The following is a 25058-nucleotide window of genomic DNA, read 5'->3' on the forward strand; positions in this document are numbered from 1 at the left end:
ATTCTATCATTTTCCTATTGCACCTTGAAAAATGATCGCTAGAATCTGACTGGTTGCTATGGGCAACATCACCTTTTCATTTGTAGCTTTTGCAAATTTACAGCAATGTGCCTATTTTTTTTGCGCCTTCTATTTAAAATTTTATACACAGCAAAACGCTGTCACACTACGAGCCTTATGGGGCCTTATGGGGCAATTTTCTAAGCGATGTGACTTTGACTAGATCGCTTAGAAAATTCCCCTATATCGCTCTGCGTGTAGGAGCGAGAGTGATGTGCGGCCCCGCGCGTCACTATCGTCCAGCGAGTAATGTCCAGCACCGGAGAACACTGGCCCTGACAGATTGCTCAGCACACAGTGCTGACATATTGCTGTGATCTTGCATTGCTCAGCAAAATCTCCCCGTGTGTAGGCCCTATAGAAATGACAATTGCTCATTTTATTTCCAAGTAAAGAGCCTATGGGCGGGATGTAATGCAGCTCTAGTTCGGTGGCCGTGCGGGATGATGGACGAACTTGGCCAGTTTTTAAAGGGGCAATCACTTACAAGGCAAAACTATTCCTTTAAAAAACAACACACACATCCGAGTTCGGCCAGCCCCCATTACGACCGTTGAACTCAGGCTGCATTATATCCCACCCCAGGTCTCTCTCTAATATATATATAAACAAAGAAAGAAGAAAAAAGAAACTCGGGTGGGGTGCACTCTAGATCCCCTAGCAAAGTTGTTCGGTACTTATGTATTATCTGGGTTCCCATGTTAAATGCACCCCATTTTTTCATACCCCATCTATCCAACTACGCATTGAGTTTATTTTATATAGTGTGGCGAGCGCAGCGAGCCCCGCGAGGGGACGCGGTCTCATAAGAAAAACGGGAGCCCAGATATTACATAAGTACCAGTTGTTCTGTTAAATTAAATTATCAATTTTTTGTGTATTTTTTCTCTGCTGTGCATCATTATTTTGTTTTTTATTTATTTTGTTTTATTAAAATAATTTTAATGTTTAAATATTTGTGATAATATTTTTCTCGCTAATATTGCTGTGTAAAAAGATTATTATTCAAATTCCCAGCGATTACATAAAGGTAATTAAATTCAGATGCCGGTGTCACAATTGGTGTGTATCTACTTTTAAAAAATCATTGGCATGGTGTAAAATAAAAAGATATATATGGCAGGTTAGATTTTTGATGCTAAAAAAAAAAAAGACATTTTGGCAGAAATCCGATGACGAATGACTCTTGGTTTACAAAACATTAATAAAACGCTTTCTTCAAGCCTCATTTGCTAGATTTTCTGGGCAGCCGAGGCCAGATGATAACCGAGGGTGATAATTGTTTCTTAATTATTAACTCCTGGCTTTAATTAGATTTGTCATGAAAAACTACACTATGCATAATGTTACCTGCAATGTTGATGGATGACACAAATGCAGCAAGTACAGCAAGACTTTGAGCGGTGCTGGAGGGGAGATAACCGCCCCCCATGAGGGCGAGTCCTCCAACAGCTGTCAGACCTAAAAAAAAAAAAAAAAAAGTTATGTCAACATACGAAATGTCTACATGAATGATGGCTATTGGCCACCTTTGACGTAAAGGCACAGCAAACTGAGGCTACCAAGCACCCCATTGGGCTATAGAGGGAGAGATGTTCATGTTGTCAACACGAGAACATCACAAGTTGGGTTTAGAGCTTGGCTTAGATTTAGGTTCGGTCAGGGTTAGGGCAGTCGTGCCGATATTCTGATCAACTTTTTGTTCCACATCCATTTTCCTGAATGCAACTCCAATGGCCAATGGGTGCTGTGGTAATGAGTTTTCTACCCCCCACTCTCCAATAAGCTATGAGCCAGCCGACATATTGACCACCAGCGAGTTTCGCCCAAATTGCTTGGGTACATGAGTTAACCTGTGTGATGCAAGTAGGGGGCAAGAGTGCGTTCAGTTAGTAAATTTATATTTAATGAGGTTTTGCTGGGTATGAGTCGACTATTAGGTTGACCGCTGAAGGTCGACAGGGCTTAGGTCAAAAGGGTTGGAAGGTTGACACAAGCACTGGGTCAACAGTCTAAAAGGTCTTTCCCTTTTTTGTCCCAAATGTTGACATCGACACCGTCTAAGTGTACTGTGTCCCCTCACCATGCTTCGGTCACGCGGTTTTATTCTTTCACCACGCCGTAGTGGATGGTAAGGTATGAAATGTTAGCTCAAAACAAAAAAAAAAAAAAACCTTTGCCATGTTGACCTATGTCTAGTGTCGACCTAAATCCGGTCAACTTTCAGTGGTCAATCCAATGCATGTCAACCCAAAGAGGGCCTAGTGACCGTATCCCGTTTTGCTTCAAGGCAGGTATGAAAAACCTTCGTCCCTCCAGCTGTTTAACCACACACTCCAGCATGCCCTGCGACAGTTTTAGCCTGGCCAAATAGCAAAACTGTAGCAAGGCATGCTGGGATGTGTAGTCAACAACAGCAGGAGGGCCAAAGGTTCCTCCTCCCGGCTTTAAGGAAACCGGTGCAGTGCATCACAGCAGAACCCGATCAGTTCTCAACCATTTCCATATTACAGAGGGTGAAGCGTTGAGGTTATAACAGGGCAGACAACTGTAAACTCACTTAATAAAAATAAAAAAATCGGGGTAAAGTATATTGTTACCAGCCGTTTAAATGTTCATTGAATCACACCGGAGATCACCTAGTACAAAAATATATATAGTGCCAAACAGCTCCTACCCAAAAGGCTGCCAGTCTGCCCCAAGCCACTGTAAGTTTAAGAACTGTTAAATGTTCAACAAAAATTGCCATAATGAATTCATTGTATGGTTCTGGGTTTTTTTCGCTCCCCCCGAAAGGATTTTTATTGGAAGAAGAGAAAAGACTTATGTCCGTAACTATTGTTTATAAGCAGGCACGGTTTCATATACTCTGTTCCCCCATAGGGGGTATGATCACCCCAGCAGGATGTATATTACTAAACTGTGGAGCGCTGGTTCATAAAAATCATTTTTAATGAACATGTTCAGAAACGAGACGATTGCCAACTCACAGCAGGAGCCCTGCAAACACTGAATCTGGCATGAAAAAACCAAAGGGGGGTCGGGGTGTAAAGAAGGAGGGAAGGAAAGATGGAGTATGAGAAGCAGGAGAAAGTTGAGTATTATAGGACAATGTTAGAATGAAAAATGCTTTAAAAAAAAAAAAAAAAAAAAAAAAAAAAAGTGTGTCCTTTTAGTTAGGGCAAGGCGCTGTGGTGCTTTTGTTTACTTTTGATTCAATTTGGCGATTTGTTAGTTATGATATATTTGAACCAGTGCCAAGGCTCTTTAATGGGTTTTAACCCTTTAAATGCAGAGGGAATTTGTCAAAATAGGTGGGAAAATTGCCAAGCAAACCATTTTATTAAACCCTCAAAATAACCACAAAAATTACCAGCGTCGCTCAAAGCAACTTTTCTTTTTGTGGTTGCTATATTTAAATACATTTCAGAACAGCCTCTCTGAGCGATGCTCGAACGGCGGCTTCCAAACAGCTGCAAGAACAAAGTTTAAGTCCCAAGAAAGGCCCGGAGGCCCATATTGCAGCTGTATTCAGAGAACTACCTGAAGAAAACTCCAGGCATCCAGAAGGTTAGCCATCCATCTCTGAAAAAGGACTGATAAAGCCAAGACCTGCCTCTTGTAAGACCCTTTTGGGCCAAAAGACACGGAAGGCAAAAAAAAATAAAAAATTTGCAGCCGAGAGTCTTTCACAGCGGGTAATGTCTAAACGCCAAATCCGGTAATAGATCTTAGAAGTAACTGCCTTCTTTGCATGAAGTATTATACGGACAACTGCGGAAGACAAGTCGTTCGATTTTAAGGCAAGGGTCTCGAGCCATCATGACGTTCCCATTCCTCGGGATGGACCATGAGACAACGGAGGTGGTCTGCCTTCCAACTGTGTACCCAGGAATGAAAACCACTTTTATTGCCGGAACTTAAAGTTCTACCCACCGGAGAATGTGGGCTACTTCTCTCATGAAGCGACAGCTGTGGGTCTCGCCTTGTTTGTTTATTTATTTTAAGCTGGTGCAATGCATTGCGAATGGCTCAAAGCTTGAGGAGGTTGATGGGTAGCATAACCTCAAGGTTGAATATTGGTAGAAACAAGCCGTCAGTTGACCACCAAAAATAGAGTGAAATTAAACCACACTGCTGAGTCGGGACTGGCAATATGATCCCTACCTCAGAAACTGCCCGATGCAAGGCCTGCTTCTTGGCTTGGTTCTGAGGAAATAGAGTTACAAAGTATCTGTGTGGCACTTGTGACAGAAAATACAAAATGTATCCCCTGGAAATGGCACTGCCTTCCCACAGGTCTGGTTTGGATTCCAGTCAAACATCCCGGAACAAAAGCAAGTGAGCAACCTGTGATTCAGTGACCTGATGGAGGTAGTCATGCCATAGATTTGTCAACTGGCTTTCGGCCAGGTCTCCAAGAACCTCAAGAAACTTCTATGGGGTAAAACTTGAGTTACCCCAAAAGGACTGAAAGGAAGAGAAAGAGAAAAAGAAAAAGAGTGCCTTCCTTGAGGCCGAAAGGACTGAATCCTGGAAGGCTTCGATTTGGGTTTCAGCACTGTACGAGGAGGACTCTTCCACCAGGTAGTTTTGTTAATGATTTTCTGAAGCTCAGGTCCAAAGAGAAAGTCACATTCAAAAGGGAACTGCTTCCAAAGTCTGAATTGGTATTTCAGGAACACAACCAGAGAGAGCAACGTGGTGCAACAGGCCTGTAAGGAAACAGTAGCAACTAAGGCACTAGTAACATAGGACAAAGCCTCTTTGACCTGAGTGGTCAGTGGAAGAGTAGGATCTTCAGATTGAACACTTTTTTTTTGCATCATCCACTCTTCAACCGCCCGAACAAACCATGCACTAGCCAGGTTGGGGCGGAAGGGGACACCTGTCAGGGTGAATATGGATTTTAAGAGGACCTCACTCTTTATCTGTGGGATCCTTTAGGGTAGTAGAGTTTATGGTTGGAATCACCACTGCCTTTTCCAACCTTGTAATCTGGTGTCCTCACCCCAAAATGGAATTAGCAATTTAAGATTCCTGGGGACCTAGACCTTAGAATCAAGCTTTAGCCAGGCTTCCCTTTAAGCCCCTCATCAAAATGAGAGCATGGCGGAAAGAACCCCAGCTGTGGCTGTTGGAGCCGGTTCCAAAATACGGGGAACCTCCAGCCTTTGTCCCCCGTATTTTTTGAACCAGGACTAGTCCAAGAGCCCAACGTTGGTTTCTTAAACATGGGGGATGCCCACTATTCCCCCCGTACTTGGAGAACCAGGACTGGCTCAATGATGTGATTTTAAATGTGTAATTTTTTTTAGAAAAGGTCAGAACAAAATGTTACCGCAATTCGCTCGTTACTACATGTGCGATTTTCGGAAACCATGCGATTTTGGACCCTTTTTATGCCTTTAATACATTTCGCCCATAGTGTCCATTGTAGTCAGCCAGTAAAAAAACAGGCCGGACCTCCACCAGGATAAAATTAAGAACCGGGAAGATCTTCAATGCAAGTTGATATACGAGGCAGCCATAAGCATGTTGACAACAGAATAAATTGGATCCCTCAAAAGCCTACATTGAATAATTTCATGCAAACAGATGTTTCTAGGAAGTGCTGTCTGCTGTCCAAGATATCAGTCACAGGACCCCTGTGCAGTAACAGAACATTAGCTCTTGCAATGTGCTTGGGAAGCCATTTGTGCCAGCCGAGTCCCGTAATTCTTTCAAGGAACTTATTGGAGACAAAAGTGTCAGACAAGCAGATCCAGTAGTAGGAAAAACAAGTGCATAGAATAGGTTATCGGAGGCTTCCATTGAAATAAGCTGCACCTAGAAGAGGAATTATAGTGACTGCAGACAGTGGAGAGACAGTTCACCCATGACATGTAAGCTCATTGGCTGGTTCGGGTTCACCCATGACAAGTTCACCCATGACAAGTAAGCTCATTGGCTGGTTCGGGTGAAGGGAACTAAATCGCCAAAACCCAACATTGGCTGGTTCGGGTGAAGGGCACTACCAATGACACGGGTTCACCCATGACACAGTTCACCCATGACAAGTAAGCTCATTGGCTGGTTCGGGTGAAGGGAACTAAATCGCCAAAACCAAAATAAATATTTGTCCACGATCACACTTTTTTGACAAAACGCAGTTATGAGGTAAATGTGGTAGTGTATGGAACATGAAATGGGGGGCATTGAGGGATGGAATTAGTGCTGCATTGTGGGAAATAGTTCCGAGCTACCCTCTAGACTAAATGTTACAGTATTCCTACAAATTAGTGGGCAACCCTTGATGTCGGAAGCTAAAAATTGTGGCTTTAGGATCACAGTCAGCCCAGGGTGCTGTCCCCTGGTCGGAATTGTCGGATCAGCCACCAGGTTATTGCACAGGGCAGAGGTTTCCAAACTGTGCCACGGCCGATGGTACTAACGAGGCAGCCTACTGGCAGTCGCATGTCGGGTTTTTCCTTTGTGATGTGTGCCGGTCCGTTAGTGAGCGGAGTCGGGCGGTGCCGTCATGGGGAAGTGATGTGCTCGGACGGCCGGTACCTGCCCTTGACATCCTGTGTAGGTGCCAGAGTCAGCCAATCAGGAGTGTGGGAGGGTTTTGCAGGTGGATGTGCTCGGGAGGGCGGAGTCATCCAATGACAGGGGGGTTTAATAGGTGACTGGAATCAGCAAGAGGTAGGCTTGCGGGTGGGATATACAGCAGGGTCCTGACAGCTCAATGAGGTCCTGCTGGGGCTGGGAGAGAGGAGCTGGCAGGCTATTGCTAAGTAAGAATACAAGGGTGGTTGATTGCGCTAATACGATTGTACGTGAGTATTCTATACAATTAAATATATAAATAAATATAAAGTGGTCAGGTGTGGATATATAAAATTTGAAATACATTTATTATAACATAATGCAAAAAATATATAAAATTAGATAAAAAGGTAGGATTTAAAATAAGGACAATGATACAATAGTCACCCAAATCCTTGGAGGGGTGTATGCCAGACTTTTTAGGGAGTTATCCCAAATTGATGTTATCGTCCTGGACAGGTTTTTTATTTGTAATCCAAGTTGGTTGGGAAAAACACTCGGGTGCCGTTGCCGCTTTAGTCCACAGAATGGTTACCGGCCTTCTTTTAGGACGTGGCGTGCCTCCAAGATGTTGCTTTGCCTCGGACGGTGGTTGGGGGCCGGTCAACTGAGATTTGTAAGCGAGTGTCCCAAATAAGAAATATATTTGCTGGTTTTCCAACTCCAAGTAGTGTGAGAGGGGTGCTGGTGACCAGAGTCCCGTTTAGGTTGCACCTACGCGTTTCGCTGTCATGTGGCAGCTTTTTCAAGGTGACTGGTTCATTCAACTGATGGGGTTTAAATACCCTCTAAAGCACTTAACATAACACACCTGACCAGGTGATTATTACTTAATAAACTCAATTATTAAAACAACACATATAATAATGTTATCTATATGATGAGGGGAGACAGACCTACTTAATTTTGGGCTTTTTAAAGAAACAATATAAAGCATACCTGGGATAAAAAACATGACAGCGAAACGCGTAGGTGCAACATAAACGGGACTCTGATCACCAGCACCCCTCTCACACTACTTGAAGTTGGAAAACCAGCAAATATATTTCTTATTTGGGACACTCACTTACAAATCTCAGTTGACTGGCCCCCAACCACCATCCGAGGCAAAGCAACATCTTGGAGGCACGCCACCTCCTAAAAGAAGCCCGGTAACCATTCTGTGGACTACAAGCGGCAACGGCACCAGAGTGTTTTTCCCAACCAACTTGGATTACAAATAAAAAACCTATCCAGGACGATAACATCAATTTGGGATAACTCCCTAAAAAGTCTGGCATACACCTCTCCAAGGATTTGGGTGACTATTGTATCATTGTCCTTATTTCAAATCCTACCTTTTTATCTAATTTTATATATTTTTTGCATTATGTTATAATAAATGTATTTCCAATTTTATATATCCACACCTGACCTGACCACTTTATATTTATTTATATCTTTATTTAATTGTATAGAATACTCACGTACAATCGTTCTAGCGCAATCAACCACCCTTGTTTTCTTGTCTATTGTATTGGAGGTGACTCCCCCAATTTTAGATTGCTGCTGTAAGCCAAGCACACTCATATTGAAGCGCCTTTAAAAATTGATATAGATTTCTATATCTTCTCCTTCTATTGCTAAGTAAGTATGTGAGGGGGAACATACGTGTGTGTGTGGGTATGGTTGGGGGGGGGGGGGGCCCTCCTATAATATAAGTGACTTATATAATTCTATAGGAAAGAGAGGGAATAGAAGCTTACTTTTTATATACATCACATCGGTTTGATGCGATTCAGCCACGGAGCTGAGAGGTCAGGAACTATAATATATATATATATATATATATATATAGCGTTATTTTGTTCCAACTACTTTAAAAAAAAGGGGACAGTCCGGTAATTATTTTGGCTTAAGGGTGCCTAAAAGAAATCATGGGGACCCAAAGGGTGCCTTGAACTGAAAAAGTTTGGGAACCACCTGAACAGGGTAAAATCTATCTTTAGACTTTAGCGAGTTCTCACCTATAGAAATTGGTAATGAATATTATGGAATAATAAGTCCATATTAAAATACATGTAGCCATAGGTTTTTGGACTTCCCTATAACTAGGCTTTCAATACTAGAACTTTAAACCGGGGCACTTCTTACACAGGTTCTCTAGCTGCTTGAAGTCAGCCAGGAACAGAACCAGTGTTATTCATGAGTGATCTGTTTAAAAGGTTTACTATGGTGAGCCTAAATATAAGGTGCATTTAGGTGCTAGCTGGTACCAAGCCGAGTCAATCTCAGGAGAATGTTTTAGAACATATCTGGTGCAGTCATTTGCATACATTGACTGCACCAAGTTACCACCTTGGATGGTCAGAGCTGGTCACTTACCTGAGATGGCATTTGTTACAGACATCAGTGGGGAGTGTAGGGCAGGGGTGACTCCCCACACGGTGTGATAGCCCACGATCCCGGCCAGACCAAACGTTGTCACCATCTGAGTGAAGGCAGAATGAGGAGAGGCGATGCCCAGGCCTAAGAGGGTGCCAAGGCCTAGAGGGGACAAAACAAATACTTCAGCATCTCAATGCACAGAAAACAAAGATGGGGTAAGTATTTGTGGCACAGCGGCTCCGTACCGGCAGTGTATGCGGTGGCGTTTGTCATGGTTTTCCTAAAAGGGGAAATGGCTGCTGCCCTTTCAGCTTCCAATTCAGCCACAGACTTCACTTTCACGGCGACTGGTGCTACTGGGATGTTGTTTGGCGGTGGCGCTGGAAAGATGTTTTTTCCGTCCTAGAGGAAAACACAGAAATGAGGATATATGAGAATGAGTGTGCGTGTTCTAGGTCCTAACATTGGGTGGAACTTTCTTGGGGTGGAAGATCTTAAGCATGTACAACAATATACATGGTTGTGGGGGAGATTTATCAAACATTGGGAGAGATAAAGTACCAGCCAATCTGTTCATAACTGCCATTTTACAGGCATTGGATCTGATGTATTACGTCTGCTGAAGCGATAAAGTGGAAGGAGATAACGCACCAGCCAATCAACCCCTAACTGTCATTTTTCAAAAACAGTTGATTGGCTGTTGTGTTATCGCCTTCCTGTTTATTTTATCTCCAGGCTTAATACATCTGCCCCAATGTTTGAAAAGTGCCAGTTAAGCGCAGATGAGTGGCTGCTTCATCTCTCTAAACTTTCCCTCTCTCCATGGACCAGAAGCGGATTAGACAAACGTAACTTGCGCTGATACCCCTCTTCTCTCACGTGATGTAAGAGAAGAGGGGTATCAGCGCCAGTTACATGTGCGGATACCGCTTCTCCCACATTTGAAGGTGCTGCTGTTCCGTATAATAAAAGATAGCAGTCTGAGCAATCGGCTTGGACAGCTGCAGGGTGGCGGTGCCCTATCCCCACGTAGTCCCTGCTGCCGGTTCCGGGTAGCACCTGAGATCGCGCATGAGTAGCTACATCTCGCACGTGACTAGAAAAGACTGCCGGGCAGGCAGAGACAGCGCGTCAGTGCCCACTGATGCTCTGTCTGATCAAGGGGACCTCGTCGGAGAGCGGCGTATGGCTCCCCCTCTTAACCCTTTGAGTGCCAAGGGAATTGGTCACGATAGATGTGAAAATTGCCAAGCAAACATTTTCATGAAACTGAGTGCCAACGTAAGCGGTGAGCGATCCTTAAAATATCCATTAAAAATGCCAGCGCCACTCACAGCGACTGTTCTTTTTTGGGTTCATTATTTAACTAAACTTCAATTAAAATGACACTTGCCTGTATTTGTATTTACTTATACTAAGAACAGTCGCTGTGAGCGGCGCCGGCATTTTTAGTGGATATTTGAGGATCGCTTACAGCAACGTTACCACTCAAAGGGTTAATACATCTTATTGGTGTCCCCCTTCCTGCTTCAACTCGATAATGAGGCAAAGCAGGAAGTGTTATAGCGGAGCAATAATCGTTAATACATCTGCCCCTATCTGTGGTATCCTCTGTTCCCGGCCTCCTCCTATCAATAATACCTCTTTTACACTGCCGCAAAAAACCTGGGTTTTTCCCTCGTCGACAGGGGTCAGCGGCAAAAAAGGGGTTAACCCGTGTCCCTTTACACTGACCAGGGTAGAACACTGGCAGGAGTTGGGTAGAGGGCAGTGTAAACGGGTACGCTGGGTCATCCGACCCAGCTCCCTTTTAAAGCAATGGGGGAAGCCCAACCTTGAGACCGCAGCCTCCTGCAGTCAACATGGAGGTTGGATGGGGGCTCACACAGCCTCCGCTGCTGTCTGCTGTACTGTACAGACAGCGGGGGAGGCAGGGAGGAGGTGAATGGATGCCTGTGTGCGGCATCCATACATCACGAAGGGGGGGGGGGGGTGTACGGAGGCTGGGGGCAGCCCAGCAGCTTACCTTGCCCCCAGAGTGAGATGACATTGCGGGGGTCCCAGCTCGCAGATTTCCCAGCGCTCAGGGATGTCATCTGCGAGTGCCGGCATGCGTCGTTGGGGAAGGGGGGGGGGTCAGGGAGGGGATGTCGGGTCGCACCAGGGTGGAAGCTGGGTCCAAAAGCCCTGGGTGCGACCCAGCGGTTTGCTGTAAGAGGGGTATAAGATTGCATGCTGATAGGCCTACAATGACCTTTAAGAATACATGGTTAGTATCCTTTACTGTACATTCCAAAAGATATTCCAATAGCATCAGGGTTTTATTAGAAGTGATTTGAGTCTGAGGACCGGACGGACACTAGGAAGAACCCTCAAGACTTCTCCAGCAAGAGACCAGATATGCCCAGTGACCTAGCAGCGGGGAGAGCCACCCTTAGCTCACTTTTTGCCCTGCTATATTTATTTATAAAGTTCAATACTGAAGACTGAGGTGTTCTGCCAGCCCGACAGTCAAATAAAACTTGTACTTGTCATTTACAGCCTTACATTTATTTATTACTGTGTTATATGGTTCTGGTTTTCTAAGAAATAGCAAACAATTGTTTTGGAAGGGATTTGCCCTTCCACCAAAAGCAGTTGATTAAAATGTAAAGTTGGCCCAGGATGCATTGGAGTTAAATGTGCGCAGACACACAGCAGACGCAGGAAGCGGCGGTTGGCTCCACTTGGTCCTCTTGCTGACCGTCAGTCTGGCTATTCTTACGCTTGGCATAGGGGGGGCGAGATGGCAGCCAGTAATTAGAACGATGGTGTGCGATGGGCTTACACCAAGAGACATTTATTAAAATGCCATTTACTTTCAGCTCCATATTAACATTTATTCTCGGCTGGAAGGAGATGAGGCCCCGTGCGTCACAAGGGAGAACTGTAAATCAACTGCAGAACTTATTTTATGTAAAAATGAAGAGGCTGCCAACAGTAAGGAACCAACAATGCAAAACTCCTAAATAAAACAACATGCGTCAGATCTGCTAGATCGTCAGGTATTTGAAATCAAATATGTGGTTTATATATAGGGATAGTGAACTCTCTACTGTGGCAATTATTTAGGTTCCAGAACACAGCGGAGAAACCTATGGGGTGCGTTCCAAACTCCCATGTCCATCCTCCAGGAGGTACATTATTCCAGATTAAAAAAAAATATTTCCTAAAGACTATCATTTATCCTTGGTCTTCGAGCCATCCAAACTCATGGTATCCGGTGAAAAGGTCGACACGGTACGATCACCATGCAGGAAGGTCGATATAGACAAATGGCCAACTAAGCAAAATGTCAACATGGCAATAGTCGTCCAATGAAAAGGTTGACATGAATTTTTCGGAACTTATTTGAACTTTTTCAAATTAAAGGTTGACGTGGGTTTAGGTTGACACCTGAAAAGGGTCAACTTGGCTAAGGTCGACAGGGTCAAAAGTTTAACACACCCATTGGGATGACAATGTTGAAAGTCAACAGTCAAAAGGTCGACTTTTTCACTTTTTTGGCCTGATTGTCGACATGGTCACCGTATCGGTGCACTGTGTCCCCTCGTGCAGCTCGCTGCGCTTGGCACACTATTCTATTCTCCCTCCACACCCTAGTCCTCGAGAGCTACCAACAGTGCATGTTTTGCAGGTCTCCTCACAGAATCACAAGTGAGCTAATTAGCTCCATCTGTGGATCTTCTAAAATGTGTCAGTGATTAATGAGTGCAGCTGTGCAGCAGCTAGGTTGTCTGGAAAATGTGAACTGTTGGTAGCTCTCGAGGGCTAGGGTTGGCTATCACTGCCCTAGTGGATGGTAGGGCATGAAATACCATCTGTCGGCACATGTCAGCTCAAAAAGAAGTGAAAAACCTTCCCATTGTTGACCTAATCTCGTGTCGACCGTTTGACCCTTAGCCATGTCGACCTAAGCCCTGTTTATCTTCAGTGGTCAACGCAATACATGTCTCACCAAATGCAGTGGTGTCAGGATGAACCTTGACTGATGTCTTTCAAATGCATCTGTGCCATGAATAATAGTCACAAACGGACGCTCCTCATCAATTCACCCACTGCAGTCTTAATAGTATACGTTCATGAGGACAACCCTATAGAATGTCAAGACCCAAAATGTTATGATCTGAACGTCAACACCAGAATGCCGACACAGAAAGTCAACAGCTGATTTTTGAGTAAGGATTAGGTTGCAGTAATTTTAAGTGTTAAACTGTATTGTTGACCTGCAGACACGCTGGCAACGTCGACAATGTAAAAGTAAAAAAAATCTACCAGGTCGACATGTCAACTGTTGACACTAGACCAGTCTCATTAAAATTGGATGGAGCCCTGTCCATTATCCTTCCCCTTGTTGTTAGTATTTGTTAGTTTTTCAAAACAGACGGACACTTTCAAATAGGGATGGGGGTCTACTTATCACGGGTTGGGATCATTTGGTCTACAGCATGATGGTCGACAGTCATTAGGTCGACTTTGGAAAAGGTCTACATGGGAAAAGGTCGACATGGTTCTAGGTCGAAAGGTCATTAGTTCGACAGGTCATTAGTTCGACAATGTCTATGTCGACAGTCAAAAGGTCGACATGGGGTTTTCAGGGTTTTTTTTTTACCTAAATGTCGACACAGTCGACATGGACACAGTTTCAAGTGCAGCACATCCCCTTGCATCGCTCGCTATTAGTCGGGCACGGTGACTCGCTGCGTTAGGCACATTGTTTTAATCTCCCACCACACCCTAGTGGATGGTAGGGCATGAAATACCGCCTGTCGGCACATGTCGGCTCAAAAAACAGTGAAAAACCCGATATCAACCTTTTGACTGTCGACCTAGACATTGTCGAACTAATGACCTGTCGAACTAATGACTTTTCGACCTAGAACCATGTCGACCTTTTCCCATGTCGACCATCATGCTGTAGACAAAATGACCGCATCCCCTTATCACAGACTACACGCAGAGCTGTGTCCAGACACGAGATTGCAGGGGGCTCCTCCCATGTACTCCAAGGCTAAATGCTCAGGTATCCCCCACAGTCACTGCCCTCACATCATCTTCTCATTAGAAGAATTACAGTGAACAAAAGCCACGTTTGTTTTCTTTGAAAAAAAAATGAGAAGCTGGAAACTCTCAGGAAACAATATCCTGTACGGATAAGATACTAAAATCACCTCAGCTCTAAATGTACCGACAGATCTCATATTCCTCACTGGTGCCTTATGCAAGAGGTGGGGTTCTGGCCACGGTCCGCAATGTCACACTGAGAACGCTTTTATGTTCCTGCTTCCTGGTCAGCTTTCAAATGAAAAAGCTTTGGAACGAGGTTTTATTGTTTATTTATCAAACGTCTCGAATACATCTGCTGCTTTCCCCTATTCCTGTGCTATCCGCTCACTGACATATTGGCAGAAGGCCTGTAATATTAGGCACCTTGGGGCAGATGTATCAATCTCCCCTTAACGTTTGTATTTTAACGTTTGCCACTTCTCCTGGCATAACGCTCAGAAGCAGGGACTGATTTTACCCTAATGTATGAAGATGGCGCTAGTGAGTAACGTTAATCGTTAACTCACCCGTTCTCGGTAATAATTTTTTTTTTACGATCCCAGTTTTTCTCTGATGCTGCCAGTTTGCTCCCCCCCCTCACGCTGCATACGCCGCCTGCTACACAGTGACAGCATATGTCCCCATTTTTTTGTGTGTTTTATTTATGGTGTTTTTAATTAAAATTAGCTCCCTCCTGCTTTCACCTGCAAACTGGCAGCATCAAACAAAGAGGGAAAGCAGGAGACAGGAACAGGGAGCTACATAATAAACGAGTTAACTCCTCCCCCCCCCCCCCCCCTCCGATCCCGCCGGCATGCTGACACCTGCCTCTCCTATCAGCATGCTGGCGCCGCTGCCTGCCCTGCTCCAATCCCCCCCCCCTCTAATTTTTTTTTTCGTTGGGTCCCTGCTGCTTTAATAAAGCTCTCCGGCACGCAATATAGGCAGGTGAATATATTTAATTAATTGCAGTGCTCTGTAGGGACCCTGCAGGGTTCCCAAGAGAGCGGGGACGCTGCGGGAGAGTAGACAGAAATAATATTTAAAAGTCCGGGCGGGCATGCTGTGCTGTCTCTACTGAATAGCGGAGAGGAGAGCCGGAGACGCGGCGGGAGTTGTGAGAAATCAAAAAACCGGGCGGCTGACGATTGGCTGAGAGCTCAGCCAATCAGCGGTCGCCCGGTCTTTTGTATAGCGGGGACGCAGCGGGAGAGTTGTGATAATTCATATTCAAAAGACCGGGCGGCCGATGATGTGTGGAATCAGGTGCCATTGCCAGCGGTTAAACACCGTGGCAACGGCACGTCACGCCCTTCATAATTGATAGGATCAACCCCAATGGGTTTCTGCCCCCCAGTAGTGCCAGGTACAGACCATGTCCCCCAGTAGTGCCAGGTACAGATCATGTCCCCCAGTAGTGCCAGGTACAGACCATGTCCCCCAGTAGTGGCAGGTACAGACCATGTCCCCCAGTAGTGGCAGGTACAGACCATGTCCCCCAGTAGTGGCAGGTACAGACCATGTCCCCCAGTAGTGGCAGGTACAGACCATGTCCCCCAGTAGTGCCAGGTACAGATCATGTCCCCCAGTAGTGCCAGGTACAGATCATGTCCCCCAGTAGTGCCAGGTACAGACCATGTCCCCCAGTAGTGGCAGGTACAGACCATGTCCCCCAGTAGTGGCAGGTACATATCATGTCCCCCAGTAGTGCCAGGTACATATCATGTTCCCCCAGTAGTGCCAGGTACATATCATGTTCCCCAGTAGTGGCAGGTACAGACCATGTCCCCCAGTAGTGGCAGGTACAGACCATGTCCCCCAGTAGTGCCAGGTACAGACCATGTCCCCCAGTAGTGCCAGGTACAGACCATGTCCCCCAGTAGTGGCAGGTACAGATCATGTCCCCCAGTAGTGGCAGGTACAGATCATGTCCCCCAGTAGTGGCAGGTACAGATCATGTCCCCCAGTAGTGCCAGGTACTGATCATGTCCGCCAGTAGTGCCAGGTACAGATAAGGTCTTCAGTAGGTTTTTAGCAAAAAAAAAATTACATTCTGGAATATTTGGCTAAGGGATACTCAACCTGTATTACCAGTTATTTAGCGCACACATATTCCGCCGCATATTTGGAATCTTACAATCCATATTCCCAACCACATATACGCGTACGCAGGAATATACCAACTCTACACTTAGGGCTGTGGTGGGAATTGAACCAATGACCTTGTTGGCTAGCAATGCTAACCATTCCACCATCCACTTACCTTCATGACCACTGTTCCTCTAATCACATGGTCCATGGTTCCGTAATCAAACGCGTCCTTTATATCAAAGTAGAAGTTGTCTTTATCTGGGCTGATCGCCTTCAGCAGTTTGGTAATGTTGTTGGAGTACAGCGTGCTGGCTTGTGTGGCCATGCGGCTTGGAAAATCTGTGTAGCCGATGTGCGTCACTCCCTGGTAACAAAACAGGACAATCGCATTACAATTACAATAGTAATAAGTAAAAATAAAAAATGGTCAAAACACATTGAGCACAGGCGTCATACCTTATGGACATACAGTTCCCCCGGTTTGGTGGTTTCAATGTTCCCCCCGGCCTCTGACGCCAGATCAACCACCACTGAACCTTCTTTCATCAACTCAACCATGTCTTTGCGGAACAAAATCGGTGCTCTCTTACCTGTGTACATAAAGGAAAACTATACTGCTTGATCTTCTTTTACACCACATAATATATATCACCACAATGTCCAATAATAATCCAACTGAACTACAATAGATCGAATGTAACCATCGGTAATACAAGGCAGTAGGGATGGAGGATGACATCTATCAATACTCTATTACATAAACGTGTTCTTATCTACCTTAGTATAAGCGATTGAGTTTCTAATCTGAGTTTCTGTGACTACATGGGATGTGAGTGCAGATAGTTGGGCTTTTGCCGACATGGTCACATCCCATGCATCTGTGGCTACTGTTGCACCCGCCAGCGATGAAGAGGAAGTCTGTCCTGTTCCTCCGAACCCGTCAATGATGTATTTATCTGTGACTGCAGATATCGCTGCCAAATATGTAACACAAAATGCAGCATTCTAAAAGTGCATGGGGGTCCAGCATTAGTTAACCCTTTCAGTGCCAACATCTGTAAGAGATATCCGCTGAAAATGCCAGCATCGCTCACATTTGTTATATGAAATCAAATAAAAAATGTTTTGAAAAAAAAAATATATAATTCCTATATAAGGTAACCATTACGTCATTATGATGAATAAAAATGTTTGCTTGGCAATTTTCACACCTATTTTGACTTATTCCTTTGGCACTCAAAGGGGTCACATTTCAGTGCAAATAGGTCAACTGAAGTTCTTTTAACACTATTGCTGATCTCTGCAGAATGCAGGGGGGGGGGGGGGGTTAGTTCCATAAACTGGAGGTGTGGGAGGGACAAGACTATTAAAAGGGGCTTCGTTGGGGAGGGCAAATGTTGCGTGCAATTAGGGAATGTGACACTCCATATTGGCAGGGGTATTACTGTATATGCTGCTGTAGTCATTTATAACAACATAGTGGACGTTTTAGAGGCAGAAGAGGATAGTAGCCTGCTATCCTCAGACGTCATACCAGGAATGAGGGCAGTGGTGATGATGATATCCACATCTTGACACTGTTTGGTAAAAAGCTTCATCTCCGCGTCAATGAACTCCTTGGACATTTCCTTGGCATAACCACCAGTTCCCTCTCCGGATTCCTTCAAATCCACCTCCAGAGGTTCCGCCCCAAGAGACTTAAACTGCTCCAGAGCTGCAGCCCTATAATATTTTTAGAGGACAACATATAAACAGGTTATATTTACAACTCTAACAAGACACGGATTTAAAATATGGAACTACAGGTATTAGAATTATAGAAAGACGCTGAGTTAAAAATGTGTTGCACCAATAATTTAAAGATCTCAGAAACATTACAGGTAGCAAAACTGGTTAATTTCCGCCCTATGAGCAATGTCTGTACTAGAAAAACCAATCCAATGGCGACACTAATCTGAGCGTTTTAGTGTGGGTCGTTGGGGGAAAGTTCTCCTTGTGTGTGTGCAGTTAGTGTCTGTACGACCCCATTAACAGGCCTAAGTGGAACAGAGCTAACTGCTTGGGTTGTGCTCCTGCTAGTGGGATCATGTTCATTTTGTTGGACCAAGATCTGTAACTTGAAGATCATGTAGTCTTGCCTCTTGAACTACGGGACAGACTAAGCTTCAAAAAGTGATAAAATGAAGAGTGATAAACAACCAGCCAATCAGCAACTACCTTCCATGTTACAGGCTGGGTTTGAAAAATGCTACAAAGGAGCTGATTGGCTGGTTGTTTATCACTCTCCATTTGATCACTTTTTGGAGCTTAGTGCATCTTACCCTATAGGTAACATGAATTAGTCTTGTGACCTACAGGGAGGAATACCCATTTTAAAGGATTCATTTGAAAGACATTACCACCTACAGGGCCCACACATCTGGGGGGGGAATCAAGCAATTCACTATTCTCCTGATGCCTGGGTCAGGGGACTAGGGAAATCCAACACATTGGAAATACCCAATTCACTGATTCCAGATAAAAAAAATTCACTGATTCCAGATAAAAAAAAAAAAAATTATCTGAATCGACAAGTCAAGGAATTTTCTGATTCCCCGAAGGAACAGATCGGCATTAAGGAATCAGAACTGGCCCATCAGATACATGGCCCACATAAGCTCAGTTGCCTGTAGTAGTCGTTAGCTTCTTTTTTTTCTCTTTGGAAATAAATAGATAATACTACAAGGAAGTGGTGGCACCAACGCTAGATGGCCAGTTATTAACCATTTGAGTGCAAACGTTGCGGTGCGAGAACCTCAAAACATCCGCTAAAGTTGCCGGCGTCCCTCACAGTGGCTGTATTGGTCTTTATTTATCCTAAAAGAACAGTAGCTGAGAACGACACTGGCATTTTTAGGGGAAATTTTGAGGATCTCTCACAGCAACACTTAAAGGGTTAAACAAAATGATCAGACTGCGACATTACTTAACCACAGCAACATCTAAAACACAGGTTCTCAAACCCACACTGTGTATGTTTTGCCGGTCTCCTCACAGAATCACAAGTGAAATAAATAGCTCCACCTGTGATCTTTTAAAAGGTGTCAATGAGTAATGAATGCACCTGCCGGGTGACCTGGAAACAGTGAACTGTGTGGGGCCCTGAGGACAGCGTTTGAAAACCCTTGATCTAAACCAGTGGTAGCCAACCCTAGCCCTCGAGAGCTACCAACAGTTCACGTTTTCCAGACAACCTAGCTGCTGCACAGCTGCACTCAATAATCACTGACACATTTTAAAAGATACACAGATGGAGCTAATTAGCTCACTTGTGATTCTGTGAGGAGACCTGCAAAACATGCACTGTTGGTAGCTCTCGAGGACTAGGGTTGGCTACCCCAGATCTAAACAAATCGCTCCCATAATAACAATCACATATAGAGTCTCTTCATCCGGTATGAGACGCACCTGGTGTCGAATCCACGGACAATTGCTCCCATAGACTTAGCTGCTCCCGCAGCAGCCAGGCCAGCGACACCGCCTCCAATAATAAGAACCTACATGACAGGAAACGGACACATGTTCTGTTTATTATTAGGATAATGGCACCACCATGGAAAACAATGCCACTCATCTGTACTGTAACCCCCAGGATCCACTGTCCAATGATCAGTATTGTTTGACAGGTAAAACAGGAAAGGCAGTTACTAGCCAATCACAGCAGACATGAAATAACCTTCTTAAAAAGGATCTTTCTGTGGATATTTACTTAATCCCTTTCCTTTCCCAAAAAACTTTTACAACTTCCTATATGAGGTAGAATACCAGTACTTATACGTATATAGTACAATACCGCCAGCCAGGACCTACGGCAATCATGTTTAGGGACCATTTGGTTCTCTCCATAGGGAATACAAATGTGCCAATGGGGCAGCCGGGAATTATTTATCACTGTTTTCATGTGGTAGAGATACATGGAAGATCCACACAGCCCAGCCTGTGTGAACAACGATAAGGGGGAAAATCGTTGGGCTGGAAATCACTCGGTGATGCTGCCAAGTCCCCTTCTGAATGATTTTCCCAAGGGTGGACGGCTTTCCATAGCAGGACACTATGGAAGCCGTCCACCCCATCTCTCATCTGCTGGTATGCGCGATGCACGCTCTGGCGAAGATGCGGGAGCATGCATCCCCTCTCACCGCTGCCCCATACACAGTGGGTGGCTTTTGACCTGAAAGCAGCTCAAACAACAAAACTGAGCTGCTTTCAGCTCAAAAAGTCGCCCAGTGTGTATGGACCATTAAGCTGGCCTCAGACACTGTGGCACAATACACAAATCCCGACCACATTTACCGTGAAAATTATCAATTGGATTATGGGAAATCCTGGAGATTCTGAAGCCAAGTGCCAGATATTGCTACGTGTGTGGTCGGAGTCGTGTTATTTTTATTTAACAGATCAAAGATTTGTGACGGTCAATTTACAGCCAAGTGTCCAATTTCCCTATAAGCTGTGTACATTTCAAAAACAATTTTTGCCTTTTCGACAGCAGCGCGGCTAGAAATTACAACGCGACATAGAATATCTGCCTTCTCCGTCTCTAACGGCTACAACAATAAATACATCTTTGGATCGGTTGCCAGTGGTGCAAGGAAACCATGCATCAGAAAGCTCAATGCAGTATAAAGAAGAATGTGTTTCCAATTTCAGTTATTCATTCTCAGACTAGTGAGTAGAGTAACCAAGGTGCAGGTTTTTAGAAAACAGATGTTGCCCATGGCAACCAATTAGATTCTAATTACAGTGATTCTGATTGGTTGCTATGGGCACCATCTCCACTGCTAGAAACAGAACAGTCACAAGGACATTCTCCATTCTCTCTCCAAAGCTCGATACATCTCCCCCTCTCATTTTGCCTGGGCATTTTCCATTTGGCACAGCAGCTCGGCCAGTTTGACATCTACCCATGATGCACTGCTCTGTGACTGGTATGTTAGAACTCAGCTCGGGTGTATCATTCCTTTGCACAGTATAACAGTAGATACTAATCAGTTGTTTGCGTGGAAGGAAGAAATCACAACAAGGACTCTATGGTAAATGACTGGACTATTGTATTTTATCTCCTATGTCTGGTGCGCTGCACATTTTCCAGGTACAACAAAAACATAATGAAGTCATTCATGAGTTACACTTTCCACAAAGTACCACACGTGCGCCGCTCCCATTCGGCCGTCTGGAAATGATCAGGATGTTTATTTTAGAATCAGGGAGGAACACGAGTCCAAATAAATTTCCTTTTTCTAATTCATTGATCAGATGGCAGGAGAGAGTCACAGGTGCGCATTACTATGCAGAAGCCTGTAAACAGGGCCAGCCACTCCATTACATGGTAATAATTCCTGTGGCAAAGGCCCTGGGGAACCTCTGGAGCAAATGTACATCTCTGGGCACTATTTACATGTGGTGACAGCGGCTTGGGCTGCAAGAATGTCATTTTTAGGCTTCATCCTTGTTGCGAGGCTCCCAGCATGCAATGTAAGATTGGTCCACTAGAGGGAGCAATGCCTTTTACATAAAGGTTATGGTTATCTGTCACGTAGAGTGACTGTACCTCGTGATGGGAAGTGGCAATGGGGTCTTGTGTATCCCTCCGAGCCTTCACTGATGTCCCACAATGCCTCATCTTTTATTTCAGGGATGTGGAACCTTTGGCCCTCCAGCTGTTAAACTACACATCCCAGTATGCCATGCTACAGTTTTGCTACTTAACCATGCTTAAACAGATGCAGTGCATGCTGGGATGTGTAGTTCAACAACAACTGGAGGGCCGAAGGTTCCCTATCCCTGATTTATATGATGTTCATGGTTTCTGTAGTTTAGGCAAATTTATAAGATCTGAGTTATGTTCATGGTATCTAATTATATATGTCTAGTGTGTAACGAAAACACTGCCATCTGCTGGCAGAGCGTGAAACTACATCTCTTTCTCACGCATGCACAAACACAGACGGTACATACTGAGCGCCTCCCAGCTAGCCTGCAGGGTCGCCAAATGTCCTGAGCTGGTGGACATGTGCTCCATCTGATGGGGACGCATCAACAAGGCGGCGGGGAGCGGATTCCCTGCCCGTCTCCGCTTCAGGGAGATGGGCATGGTGAGTGGGAGCTACGCGGAGGACGAATGATCAACAGGGAGCCGGCGGAGGGCTCCAACGGAACGGGGCGCACGAGAGTCTCGTGTGTGCGCGCCCTGTTCTGTCGGCTGGCGAATGGCGATAGAATTCAATGTGAGCTGCTCCATCTGTAGACTAGCTTACGAAGCTTTTGCTTGAGCGGGTTTAAAAGGATTATGTTGTATATTAGCAATCCATACATGTAGCACAGGATGCACAAACTTTAGATAAAAAGAAGATACGCAATGTAGGACTATCAGCTTTGAAGGTGTTCGCTTGTTAGGGTTGTTTTTTTGTTTTGTTTTTAATTACAGACTAAGAACTGTATCTAGATCACCGTTTTCTCATAAGATGTGCAACGGTGACTGTTCCCTGCTTGGATTGTTGTGGAATGCCCTCCCAAGCACAATAAGACTCTCCTCCAGTCTCCAAACCTATAAGCGTTCCCTGAAGACTCATCTCTTCAGGCAAGCTTATCAAATTCCAGAACCAGTCATAGAACCTTGCGTTCTGGTGGAATCGATGCAATAAAGAATACAGTATCTATCCTTATGTATCAATGCCTATTTCCCTATAGATTGTAAGCTTGCGAGCAGGGCCCTCCTACATTTTGACTGGCTGTAAATACCCTGTTTTGTTGTTTCACTGTCTGCTATTGTAAAGCGCAACGGAATATGCTGCGCTATATAAGAAACTGTTAATAAATAAATAAATAAATAAATAATTGTTCAGATATGAGATTTACCAGGCATTACTGCGCCCTTGGCACCTTACGCCTCCGCATCCCGGCCTAGAATAGCTGCTAATGAACACAGGAACAGCTGGCACATAAAAGCAGATACGGTTCTAAGCAGCAGGTGCAGCTTTGCGTTCTACATCTGGATCAGTACAAGGCTCCTGCACACCATGAAATACGCAGAGTAAACTAACTGATTAAATGTTTCACAGCAAGCACGGCCAAGCGTGCCGTCTGTTTCACCGGTACCACAGCGCCACCTGCTGCCACTTCTAAAAATGACCAGAGAAGTGGAAACGGACATTATCAGTACTGACCTTGGCTGGTGGGACCTTGCCGGCTGCTGTGATCTGTCCAGTGAAAAAACGGCCAAAGTTGTTGGCAGCCAGAACAACAGCTTTGTAACTGTAAGATAAAGGGATAGGACCATCAGAAACCACAAAACCTGCATGTGCGTCACACAGAACATGACCGTCTGTACTAGACGTGTATAGCGGAAGTTTAACTGTATTTCTTTTACATGAGTGAATTGTGATTCGACACGGATTCAGAGATGGACACTACGCCATTTTCGCACGCGGTGGAGCCATATCCGACTTGGGGCAGATGTAACAAGTGCAGAGAGAGTTAGATTTGGGTGGGGCGTGTTTAAACGAAAATCTAAATTGCAGAGTCAAAATATAGCCAGTATTTGTGGGCTACATGCAAAAGCAGCTAGTATTTAGCCTGCACAGAAATATAAATGTATTTGCTTCCCTTGCATGGCCACATGGTTTGTTACACACATGAATGGGCCGTTTCAAATCTGTTCTTATATGTCCGAATTCGGCCCCGTCTCTTATGGTGGGGAGGTGCGCATGCGTATAGTTCCTTACACTCATGTGCGAATGCCTTCCAAGAGTTTTTCTCTTTCCGGGGCGTTCGCATAATGAGTGACAGCCGGGGGGAGGCGGTCGCTGGGGCCCTCCCATTATTTCATGGGCGTGCCTGTGAAAAAGGTGGGCGTGTCCATGGAAACACTGGGCGTACCCCAGCAAACGCAGACATGGTCCTGCCTGCTTGGTGCAGGCAGATGACATCATATAACATTGGCACGACCCTGAATTCGTCAGAAAGCCTCCACGCATGCAAGGATGTGTAAGCGTGGGTGTGTGGTTGGCGTTTACCTGCTCTCTAAGCAGCATATATACACAGCCTAGCGAGCAGAACTGAATTACCCGCAAAGTTACTTTTTTTTTTTTTGCTTTACTTCCAAACATGAATCAGGACCATAACTCAATGAGTCGGATGATTACTTGAGCAGTCCACAGAATTGGGAAAACAGACTATCAACAAGATTAATTCAACTGTACAGTATTCCTGGAAGGCGGCTAAGATGAAGACTACAAGGCTAGTGTAATAACCAATCATCCAGTATAACAAGCTACAGACAAAAAGGCCACAGAACACTCAGGTCACAGAGAAAAATACAACAAATAACGGACGGTGCAAAGTTCAAACAAGAAACGCTCTATGCCAAAGGTCACAGTGTTCTATGCTCTCTGGATAACGTTCAGTGACCATTGCTGTGGTTCTGGGTGCACAGCAAACATGCATGAAAGGCTTCTCACCCTGCAATGTTTGCCATAGAGCTCAGAGCGTCGTATCCCTGGGCGATGGTTACACGTGGCACCTGGTCCATGGCCAACACGGTCGTGTTCTTCTCGGAAAGTTTGCTGAGCAGATCGGGATTTTGTGCAGGGTAGATAAAGCTGATGAGGGTAGAGGATGGTTTAAAGAGATCTGCTTCGTGAGCGCCCAGCAGCGGGTTCAGCATCGGAGCTCGCACCTGTCGGAAGAGAGATGTGGTTAGCACAAGTCTTAGGACCTTCGTGGCTCGTGCCAGTCTATGCCAATCACTGAACGGCTTACAGTGAGGGCTCAGTGTATAGGTTACACACACACAATGAACGGTTGACAGTGATGTTATATCGACA

General features: G+C 45.0%; 1 protein-coding gene across 2 annotated transcripts in view; it reads right to left on the reverse strand.

The window, feature by feature from the left end:
- The window catches only part of NNT (nicotinamide nucleotide transhydrogenase), a 108178-nt gene that overhangs the window by 54623 nt on the left and 28497 nt on the right, over positions 1 to 25058 (reverse strand). For both annotated transcript variants that reach the window (XM_083153961.1, XM_083153970.1), the window contains exons 4-12: positions 24693 to 24910; positions 23400 to 23487; positions 19642 to 19730; positions 17729 to 17916; positions 16651 to 16784; positions 16367 to 16558; positions 9264 to 9420; positions 9016 to 9177; positions 1411 to 1521 (exon numbers count right to left, since the gene is read on the reverse strand). In XM_083153961.1, the coding sequence (XP_083010087.1) occupies positions 1411 to 1521; positions 9016 to 9177; positions 9264 to 9420; positions 16367 to 16558; positions 16651 to 16784; positions 17729 to 17916; positions 19642 to 19730; positions 23400 to 23487; positions 24693 to 24910 (1339 nt within the window). The remainder of the gene's footprint in view (positions 1 to 1410; positions 1522 to 9015; positions 9178 to 9263; positions 9421 to 16366; positions 16559 to 16650; positions 16785 to 17728; positions 17917 to 19641; positions 19731 to 23399; positions 23488 to 24692; positions 24911 to 25058) is intronic.

Source organism: Crinia signifera, chromosome 1 (assembly GCF_055691185.1).
Source record: "Crinia signifera chromosome 1, ASM5569118v1, whole genome shotgun sequence".
NCBI classification, from domain to species: domain Eukaryota; kingdom Metazoa; phylum Chordata; class Amphibia; order Anura; family Myobatrachidae; genus Crinia; species Crinia signifera.